The sequence below is a fragment of the Pleurodeles waltl genome, chromosome 3_1 (assembly GCF_031143425.1).
Source record: "Pleurodeles waltl isolate 20211129_DDA chromosome 3_1, aPleWal1.hap1.20221129, whole genome shotgun sequence".
In the NCBI taxonomy this organism is placed as follows: Eukaryota; Metazoa; Chordata; class Amphibia; order Caudata; family Salamandridae; genus Pleurodeles; species Pleurodeles waltl.
Window position 1 is genome coordinate 1,923,786,927 of NC_090440.1, and position 11,334 is coordinate 1,923,798,260.

Genomic DNA, 11,334 nt, shown 5'->3' on the forward strand with positions numbered 1-11,334 from the left:
ATCATTTTGACTTGGCACCCTGACCCCAATAGTGTCAAAGATCTCTAATATGTCCTGAACGCAGCCACTTAGGTTAACATTGTCAATAGATGCATTGTTGAAGAAAATAACACATAGGATACAACTCACCTTTACAGTGCATAAAGGTGCGTCAGGTCATATCGCGGCCTTTGAATGTGATAGCGCATTCTGGTCTTCTTTGTCTATCATATGTATGACTGTCCCTTCTTTCAAGATTTAGCACTGGCTGGTCATTGAGTTTTTTGTATTACCTATTTTGTCATGATGTTTCTGAGTTTCAAGCACCCTAGCGAGTCCTAAAATAGGCATTCACTGTTCGACGTCACTACCTCAGGAGAGTCATGAATAAAATGATTTGGTTATCCACTGTGAGGGAAACAATATTGGTTGTCCTGGTACAAGAGTAATTAAGTGACCTACACAGGTTAGCGACGAGTAACATTTGACTGAGAAAATACCTCACACTCTTCACTCAGAACACCTGCAAGACACAATTTGACGAATCATCACTAATACAAAAAAGTTATGCATTCAGATGCGAGACAAGAAGTACCTAAGTTGTTGTTCTATGCCCAGAATCAATTGGACTATGGAATATCAAGGCGAGGAATATCATGATACTGTAATATCGTGGACAAAATATCGAGGGACACAATATGAATCATATATATGTTGTAGGTGTATATATATGTGGAGTTAGATATAAAAAATCTATACTGGCTTACCTTTTGATATTCTGTCCTTCGATATTGCATCCAAAATATTTTGTGCCACTGAGATTCCGACCTAGATATTCTGGGGATACACCTTAGAATCACCAACTGAAGCTAGCAGCTGCAACCAACAATACAACAGCGTCAAGAGTCCACTATAGCCGTATAGCCCACTGTAGCGGGCTATACGAGCCATTGAAGGCTCGCTCCGGCGTTAAACAAGGGAGCTGGACTTTAATGCCGACATAGCTCAGCTACGGAGGAATATAAGGCTATCAAAACATTCTGCCACTAGAGGGCAGAATGTTCTAATAAAACAAAGGCCTCATAGAGCCCGATTAAAATCCCCTGGGGCTCCGTGAGACCTTTGTTCACAGCAACAGCTGTGACCAACATTGGAATGCTGGAGCTCAGGGCTTCTGCCAGCCATTAGAGGCCCAGAGCACTCCATTCTTTTCAATGGTGCTATCAACATTCCAATGTTCTAATATTTGGTAATTTCTGAACAAAATAAATGTGTAACATAACATGAGACTGAGAGCCTGATATAGATTTTGGCGGATTGGTTTACTCCGTCACAAACATGATTGATATCCCGTCCGCCGTATGACAATCCCATAATAGCCAAAGGAGATCGTAATACGGAGGACGGGATATCTGTCATGTTTGTGACAGAGTAACCCCTCTGCCCAACTCTAAATAAGGCCCTAAGAGTCCTTTGTTCAAGGTAGCAATGCAACTTTCATAAAGTTTGTATTCTATCTTTCAATTACAAAGTATGACTTTGTTTTCAATTAATAACCTTTGTAAGGCTATGAGAAGCTGTGCCACCATGTTATTGCGTTTTTTGGATAACACTTTGTTCCCCCCCCCGATCTCAACAATCATGCATGCTGACTTAATGTTCTGTGTTTGTCTATAGCAGTCTTGTGTTCTGCTGTTTAGAGGCTCCAAATTGTTCCCACATATTGAGTCAGCGGCTAAAACTCAGGCCATCTGATGACTAATGTTGATGGAAGGGCCTAAGACTGTTTTACCTGTCTTCCCGTGAGGAGACTCTCTTTTGTCTGTTCCATGTAGAAGGTTCGTAAATTCCCCTTAACTGGGGGTGGACGAGGTCTCCATCCCATCATCTTTGTCACAATGTAGGTTTTTCCTGCCTGGGTGAAACTAACAAATTCTTCTTTTCCTGTGTTTTTAAACCTCCCTTAACAATAAAAATAGAACAAGCCTCCTGACAGAGACTACTATGCATCACAAATGATCCAGTCAGAAGTGATCTCAATAAGGACACGAGGCAAGAAGCCTTTGAAATCTGGCCAGCAAAAGAATGCTACTCCACAATTGAAGAAGCCCACAAAAGATTAAGGGGGTTATTACAACTTTGGAGGAGGTGTTAATCCATCCCAAAAGTGACTGTAAAGTGACGGATATACGAGTCCATTATATCCTATGGAACTCGTAATATGGCTGGTGGTATATCCGTCACATTTGGGATGGATTAACACCTCCTCCAAAGTTGTAATAACCCCCTTAATGTGACTGACTCTGAGGCTGGACCTGGAAAGCTGCCTAAAACCTCAGAAGAGTGTATGCACTAGACCCCATAGCTAACACTTGTTCACCATCATCGACTCATCACGGAGGAAATATGTACACTTATGCAGGACAGATGGCTGCAGGACCACATGGATACTATCTGCTAGATTGCCTTCTTTCTATCAGTCTTTGTCTAATTCTGGTAAATCATGTACAATCACCTTGTTGTTGTCATCTTGAAAGAGAAGGAAGGCTTACCTGTCTCTCGAGAAGATGGATTGTGCCTGCCTGCCTGAAGGAATGAACTAAATCCTGGGACAATTGACACAAGGCCCACCTGACTGGAAGTTCAGTGCAACAGACCAAACCTCTCCAAGAGGCTTAAAACTGCCCCAGCCCCGCTCCCTAGGAGAAGAAAAAAGGATGTCAAGGTCGAAAAGCTCCTCTATCACCTACAAGAATTGGAAACTACGAGCAGGCTTCACCCCTGACCTATTCATTGCAGTGCTTAATTTGAGCCGGTGATTGTTGGTGGGGGCCACCATCACACATTTTTAAGTAACAGCAATTATTTTTCTGCATCAGACATTCACAGAGAGGAAAAGAGGTAGAAATGAAGAAATCAGAAAATCAGAAGTAGAGAAAGAAGGAAACCCATCATAAACAGAGAAAGCAGGAACTATTGCATGAGCTAAAAGGGAAGGGAGGGTCTGGTAGTGCATTAAGAAGGCATGAGGTAAATTCAAGACTACAGAGCCTTAGTATTCAGGGTGTCAACTTTTAATTGCACCATGATGGACTTCTAAGCAGAGTTTTGTACACCGGCAATCTTTCTTTTACAAATTAAGCACTGATCAGTGTCACTGTCCCGTGAATGGAAACCATGGACTGTAACTGGTAGATTTCAAAATGGAGGCAACTGACCATTAAGTCACCCTTGCACTTTGTTATTTGTGGTCCCCAGCATTAGCCACAGAGACCCCCGGGGGCCCTTAAGTGGACTGTCACCAAGAGGATATTGGACAGTTAGGATGCGTGCTTGTTAATATAGAAAGAAGGAGAGAATGCAATCTATAACTAAAGGCAGAGGCAGAACATAATAAACAGTCAGCAGGAAGGATGTGGAAAAAATGAGTGACAACAACTTGATGCTATCGGTTTAGAGAGAGAGAGGGAGAGAGAGCGAGAGACAACAAGACTACCTGGTTGGAAGAGGGAAAGAGGTTACTGGAAGGTTACAGAGAGAGACAAACGAAAGAAGAGGAGTACGAACAGAGACAGAAAGGCATTTATTTATAGTGTGGGTGTGGTGCACATGCAGTGCTTAATTTGTAAAGAAAAAGGTGCCGGTGCCCAAAGCTCTCCTTTTAAACACGCAGCTGCTGCAATTAAAAGTGCGAGCACATAATACTGAGGTAGATCCTGAAGCCACCTCGGGCCTATTCAGACCATTTATAGCCACTCCCTGCCCCTTTACCTCACTCTGTCAGTTTCCTGCTTTTCCCATCTCTAACGCTTTTTCGTTTTTCTCTTTTTCCGTCTTTCCCACGTGTCTTTTGCTCGTAGTAAATGCTTGAGACAGAAAACTAAGCGCCTGCCCTCATAAATAAGTGACGGGAAACAACAAGCACAAATTAAGCACACACAGTCACAAGGCAAGCAGGGACAGATGAGGAGAAAATGAGAGACAGAGAGAAAGAGTGGGAGATACAGAGAGATACAGGGTAAGAGAGAGAAATTCCCTGGAGAGCTCTTAAGCAGAGGAGAGGCTGACAGCTTCCGGCCCTAGGGAATCTGGGCGGATCCCCTGCTTCGAGCAGCAAGCACTGCCAGTTGGCGCTCTGGACACTTGGCCCAGCCAGTAATGCCATATTTGGCTGAATCGGTGCACAGCTGCTGCGCCTAATTACATCTCACACGTTTATGAGGAATCGACCGAAGCCATTACTAACCCGAGTCTCTTAAAAACAGATGTATACGACGGCTGAGGAGTGAGGCATCAGACGCTCAGGCACCTTAGTTCATCAGAAACCCAGTTACGACTCTCGAGATTCAGAGATGATAGATATTTATAATCCCAAATTATAAATGAACCAGGAAAAATCACCGGGCTGGCGCTTCCTCCAGACAAAGTCACTGCTGCCATTGGCATAGGATGGACACGTTTTTATTAGGAAATGAATTCCTTCTTGGGGCTAAGGATGCACCCCCTCTACAAACAAAGTCTTTGCTACCAGGAACACGGGTCACAAGGGCCCAATTCACAAAACATGTTGTGAAACAACTCTTTAAAGTAATCCCGCAAACAGATGCAGTTGTATTACTTTTTGAAATTCCACAAGCATTGGCAGGAGTTTGTTAAGAATACTGTGATGTTTTCACTGTAGCAGGTTTGATCGTTCCATATTAATACATAGTTTTGGAAAGATTACTTTAAAAAAAAATCGTTGGCCCTGGCTGAAGTCCCTGGAAGCTAAATTTGCATTTTGTTCTTGCACTGAGGGAAGCCAGTTTAGCTACATTAGTAATAGGGTGTTAGACTTTTATACATAAATTCGGTATTTGGGGAGCACTAATTACTATTAGGGTTTGGTACCATCATTTCGCCTGTAGTCGGTATAGTGCAAAATAGTGTTAGTTTCCTGGATTCCCTAAAGGTATCTGTTGTTGAGTAGTAAAGCCTTTCTCTAGACAGTGGATAAAGTAATCATATTTCTATTAGAATGAATATGTATCGATATAACAGCAGAGAATTGAATTACAAATGCGAAACTGATGTGTTTAGGAGACATACCTCAAATGTGCTTAATGTTTTTCTATAGGACCAAAACAGACATACTGTAAGAGTACTGGGCTGATCTTCCAAATTCCTCTAAAATTGACTTGTTTTTGGGATATTCCTGGGCTAAAAGTTTTCAATTCACTCAATGAAACTACACAAACCACTGAAAGGTGCCAGCCCACCTCATACGAGGGTCTGGGTGGTCTTTACATCAAAGTAGATTCTCTGCTAAGACTCCTGCTACTAAGCACGGACAAAGCTACATTTTGTATCTTCAGTTGTGAAAGCCAGAATGGGTGGTACGACTAGGGTGTTTGCATTCAGTCACTGCACACCCACTGCAGCCTCTCTTGGTTGACTGAAAATTTAAACTACTGGTTATATTACGAGGGTCAGTAACACAAAACACAAAGGCAGTGACTGCATTTGATAATGCCATGAGGGAACTAGATCTTAATGATATTATATGTCTAAGAGGTTGTATGTCAGAATATCATTCGCAAAAATACCACTTAACAGAAATACTGTGTCCTAAAGGTTGTTTGCACATTATTGTTTCACTGGGGCAGCTTATCCATTATTATCTCAAATGAGGCAATATTTTTGTAAACTATATTTAGGACACAATATTCAGGTACCGAGTCCTGTAAGAGAACCACGGGTGGTCAAGTTATTCTGCTGCCCTAAGCACTTTGGAATCCAAGTAGGTCTGTAGAGACAGCAATCTCTGCCAGTGAAAGTTCAAATCCTGGACTTCAGCACCTCCTTCTCGCCGTTGAAAAATATTTTGTCAGAGGGCCACTGTAAGCATGGGCCTCCTTTTCCAGCAGCATTTAAAGTCTTCATGAATCGCAGAACTTTGACCAACCAAAGAGGGTTTGGTAATATGAAGTCATATACTGGACCAAACAAGGATGGCAACTTGTCAGGAGTCCAGCACCAATCCCTGGTTTCAAAATTCTGGCAGCGCCATATCAGGAAATAAAACTGGAATCACATGTTTTTCTCTTGACTGGAACAGGAGAACCAGTCTCAGCAAGATGTGAATGTTGATTCAAATGCAAGCCTGATATGTTGTGCAACCACATCTCCTTGTTACAGGATACAGAAGGAGGGCAGCGGCCACAGTAAAGAAGGGCACCTGTTGAGCCAGAGCTGAATCATGCACTCTGAGTCACAACAGAGTGACTTACAGGAGCGAGGTGTCCCTGCAGATAGGAATAGCATAGTAGCCCATGCACACAATAAAAAAATTCGACATAGGGAAAATCCACTGGCATTGCCCCACATACCTCTATTAGATACTGCCACCCGCATGTAGGTCATCGATTACATACATGGGAAGATAAAGCATGAGCCAAATGGGGTTTGCTTTACTAGGCAGAGTCTATCTCTACCTCGTCACAACTCAGAATTAATATATGGGTGGTCCTTGATTCTCAAGGTGAATATTGTTAAAAAAGGAAAAGGCTAAAAGTCACAAGATGACTGATGGTGGCTGAAAAAATAAGGCACTGAATATTAGTAGCATGTGCCTTTCAATAGCATGTGGTATTGGCATTGAGGGGTTCGTTCTTCCAGTTTTTCCAGTTTGAGCACCAATGAGCAAAGATCGAATTATGAATTAATATTTCCTATGTCTCTCAGTATCTAGTTTTGGTACTGAATTTCTTTAATCACATTGTTGATGTACAGACTGTAATATATCTTGTGGTGTAGGCGTGACTTGCTAATGACTTAGCTGTGAATTGCTCTTCAATTTACAGGAGTGTGTCATGCTTAGTTGTGGGGGAAAACAGTGTGAACCTGGCCCTAAGGGGTTTTCTAGCATTAGAAACCAGTACTGGGAATCTCTGACTGCTAAGACTGCGGTCATCCAGTTTTAGAGTGTACACTTTATGAATGATTATGTAATGCAACAGCTATAACGAAATCTCCTGAAAGTTCCTCCTGGTTAGATGGGGTTGGCGCAGAAAAGATAAGGATGAGTTTTGAGTTGCTTTCTTTAAGGAAGATTGTTAGCCTTGATGCATGTGATTCTATAGGAGGTATCGTCCATAGCTTTGGTCTGATTATGAGCATCTGATGACACGAAATTGGCCAATGTCTCTCTGAAAAGAAAATGGCTACCAAGAGTGGGCCTATGTAGACGAGGGCCACTGGTGGTAATTGGCGGCTGTGATGGATCATTAACAGTTTTGTTCAGCCATTTCCAAGGTATGCTAAGGGTTTGGTGGTGCTGGAGAAAGGGTGATGTAGTGCCACCTTAAAAGGAAGGACTGAGAGGCGACTTGCATTGCCTCAAAGTAAGAAAATTAATAGAACCATTTATGAAGGAAAGCGTTTTGAGGGGTTAAGCATAACTATAAACATTTAAAGGCCATTTCATAGTTCTCGATTGGACATTAGACGGCATGGACCTCTAATGGATAAGTGGAATTAAAGTGGGCGTAGGATCTGGATGTCTTAAAATAGATCTCTCAAAGGAGTACAAAGCTCATGAGGACAGACAGATAATACCCCGCTCCTCCTCCCTCTCTCACATCACTCTTTCTTTCACACAGTTTCTCATCCCTGCTCCCTGCATTCAGATTCATATCCCCAGGTAACTGAGATCATGGGTCACATTCATTTCATACCTCCTTGTTCCTCAGATCATGGATCACATTATCTCTAACCAGGGCTCCAGGTTACTACTTTTTTGGGAGCTTATGCCTCTGAGTGAAGCAAGGAGGCACAAGGCCTTCCTAAATCTGGGCCTAAGAGTTTTAGGTCACTACTAAAATATGAGGTACGTTCTTGCAATCATGTTTATTTTATGTGCCTGTGCTATCATGCTGTAATAAAAGGAGGAAATGTGAACAGGTTGCTCATTAAAGTAACAGTGAAATAATCTTCAAAAGGTAGTCTTGATGACATAGACTGAGCAAGTCACCCCTATATCACGTGGGATCTGATTCTGAAATCAAGTATTTTCATCTTGCAGAGCTATCAAGCCGACACCAGTGTGCTGTAAGACACTATATAAATATACCAAAAGTAAACAAAAATAGAATGAAACAAGCATTTGCAATGCAGTAGGTCTCGCATTTGCTTGAGTTAGAGCTATTGGCATTGTAAATTCCTAACTGGACTTTTCTTGCCACATAAATTTGTCAACCCTGCCTCATAATTTCATCTTTTCCTGCCATATAATTCCAGTGGCCCTGAAGAAAACTAAAGCATTTCCATTTACCTTCTTCGTCTAGCTGCAGCAAAAAATTAAAATGTTGCCATTTAGCGTCCTAATTCAAATCTGCCATGCTAATTCCAATAGAATAACACTTTCACCACCCCACCATCTGAGTTGCTCCCTGCATTCAGATATTGTGTCAGATCCTCCTTCTTTCTTGTGCCCCAAGACCTTGATTTAGGATTCCCCCTGGCTGATAGAATTCCCCCAAAAAAGACTCCAGACAGCCACAGAGGAGAAATAAACTAGAAGGGTCACCCAAACAACAAGAGTGTTCAAACAGTTATAGTGTAATAAGGATGTTAAGTTGGCTTGAATCATGGTCATAACTGTAATAAAGACAGATTATTAAAACATATACAATTATCATATAAACATTTATCAGAAATAAACTTTAGGCATTAGAAAATAATACTCAAAACAGCCCTTAGAGGGCACCATAACAAAACTATCAGTTGTAAGAAACATAGGGGGTCATTCCGAGATTGGCAGGCAGTGGGTGCCGCCAATTGGCCGCTCTGCGGTCAAAAGACCGCGGAGGCCATTCTGGCTTTCCTGCTGGGCCGGCGGGCGCCCGCCAAGGGACCGCCCGCCGGCCCAGCGGGAAAGGCCCTGCAACCCAGAAGCCAGCTCCGAATGGAGCCGGCGGTGTTGCAGCGGTGCGACGGGTGCAGTTGCACCCGTCGCGATTTTCACTGTCTGCTAAGCAGACAGTGAAAATCATGCTGGGGCCCTGTTAGGGGGCCCCTGCACTGCCCATGCCTTTGGCATGGGCAGTGCAGGGGCCCCCAGGGGTCCCACGACACCCGTTCCCGCCATCCTGTTCCTGGCGGTAAAAACCGCCAGAAACAGGGTGGCGGGAAGGGGGTCGGAATCTCCATACAGCGCCGCCATGGAGATTCAGCCCAGACAGGGGAAATCCGGCGGGAAACCGCCGGATCCCCTTTTCTGACCGCGGCTTTACCGCCGTGGTCAGAATGGGCAGGGAAGCACCGCCAGCCTGTTGGCGGTGCTTCCGTGGTCATCCACCCTGACGGTCGATGACCGCCAGGGTTGGAATGACCCCCTTAGTCATGTAACCATATTGTTAGCCCCTAGAGGGCATAACTCTATGAAAAAAATAGGAGAAAGTAATGCAGTGTAACTATATTCTTAGCACCTAGAGGATGTTTTTAGAGCTAGCAGGCCTACTGCAATAATATTACAAACAAGGCCTTTCAAAACAAATCTTCTCCTAGCGGCAAAACAAAACTTCCAGCCGTGAGAAAGCTTAAAACACTCTGAATGGTGGGAGAGGTTATTATTTTTGGGTCCCCTGCAAAGCATTATGGGGCACGTTTCCATGCCACAAATATTTGAGTATGTTGCTATGGCTGTAATGCTTAGAACAACCCCTAGAGAACACCACAATGAAAATAGCACTTATAAGAAACATAGTCATGTAACCATATAGTTAGCCCCAATGGGCATAACCACACAAAAAAGAGAATGGCAATAAATAATGCAATGTAACCATATATCTAGCCCCTAAAGGTCATAGTTCATTGCACATTTTCTGGGGTAGCAAGCCTATAGCAATGATATTACAAACAAGGCCCTTAGAGCACAAGCTCTTTCTAGCTGTCAAAACAAGTTTTACCCATGAGAGTGCCTATAAAGGCACTGAATGGTGGTAGGGATTATTATTTTGGGGTCCCCACTAACCTAGTGCGGGGAACCAGAGATGACCTAGACAGAAAGAGTGTGTCGTGCTGAAGGTTTTGGTGGTGGACCCGTTGTCCTTGGGCAACAACAGGCTGAGTTATGAGCAAAAAATTTTGTAAAAGTAATGCCCTGCAAAGCATTATGCAGCAAGTTTCCAGAGTGCAGTGACTATTGTAGTATTGGCTCTCCCGCTGTGCTGGGAGAGACACTTTCACTTTGAAGATTTCTGTTTTATGTAAAGCATTTACTAATTTCATGTGTTTAAGAGGAGAGCCACAAGAAATGACTATGATTAGGTAACTGTGAACACTTATACAGCGTATATTTACAAGTTCAAAACTACCCCAATTTGTAAACATAGGGCAACTTTTTTAACTATCTAACTCACTAATGGGGGGGAGCACTTTTATTTTGGTGGCCAGGTTGATTTTGTGTCCCAGTCCAACCATGGGTGTGTATCTAGGAGTAGGAGTGTGGATGGGGATTAAAGAGACCATCTGGATGGGACACAGTGGGGATGAGTGTGTGGAGAGGGGTTACTTTGGTGGAACAGGGAATTTGTTGATGGTAATTCATTGTGTGTGGACAGAAGTGAGACAGCGTAAATAGATGAAAGAGCACGAATAGGGTTGAAAGAGTGTGGCTAGTAATTTAACGTGGATGATGAGGTGAGAATGTTTGGTTTGGGGCAAGAAATAGGATGCAGTGAAAAACAGGATGGGGAGAGTCAATAAGCAGCAAGTCGGAGAAAGGGGGCAAAGGGACGTGCTGGAAGGAAGGGTTGAATAGTGAGGCAATCCATACAATCTAGTTGTGCTTGGTTTAAGAGTTATTGGCTCGTTTAGCAAAAGATTAGTTTGGAATCCTCTAGCCTTTCAGCACCCCATATTATTGTCCACGTTGATCCATACCCCGTAGTATCTCCGACCTCGAATCACACCAGCCTTACCTTCATCGGCCACAGACGAGCAGATGGTGCCCAGCACTGTGGCCAGCAGAAGCAGCGCCTTCATGGTTGCAGCCAGAAGCTCCTCTGTGCCACTGAACAACTGACCCTTCCCCTGGTCGGTGGCTCAATCCTCATCAATGAGGCTGCCGTCCACCCACACCTTCCCTCTCTGCTCCCACCGCCCACTTTCGAAGGGTCTCCTGCCAGGTCCCGCCGCCTCCGCCCCCCAATCCTTTCCTGTTTACACACACTGTCGTCATACACTGGACCATTGCACCGACTGCCCTTACCCCACCTCCCCCTTTCCTGTCTGCACCCATTATTTGCCTTTCAGCCCTCCTGCCTTGGGACGCCCAGAGCATGAACCCATCCTATCTGCACAGACTGTCCATCT

At 43.7% G+C, this 11,334-nt stretch overlaps 1 protein-coding gene across 1 annotated transcript in view; it reads right to left on the reverse strand.

The window, feature by feature from the left end:
* The window catches only part of VTN (vitronectin), a 55,798-nt gene extending 44,673 nt beyond the window's left edge, over positions 1-11,125 (reverse strand). The window contains exon 1 of the mRNA XM_069226163.1: positions 10,941-11,125. Within this exon, the coding sequence (XP_069082264.1) occupies positions 10,941-11,004 (64 nt within the window). The 5' untranslated portion in view covers positions 11,005-11,125. The remainder of the gene's footprint in view (positions 1-10,940) is intronic.
* Between the last annotated feature and the right edge of the window lie 209 nt (positions 11,126-11,334).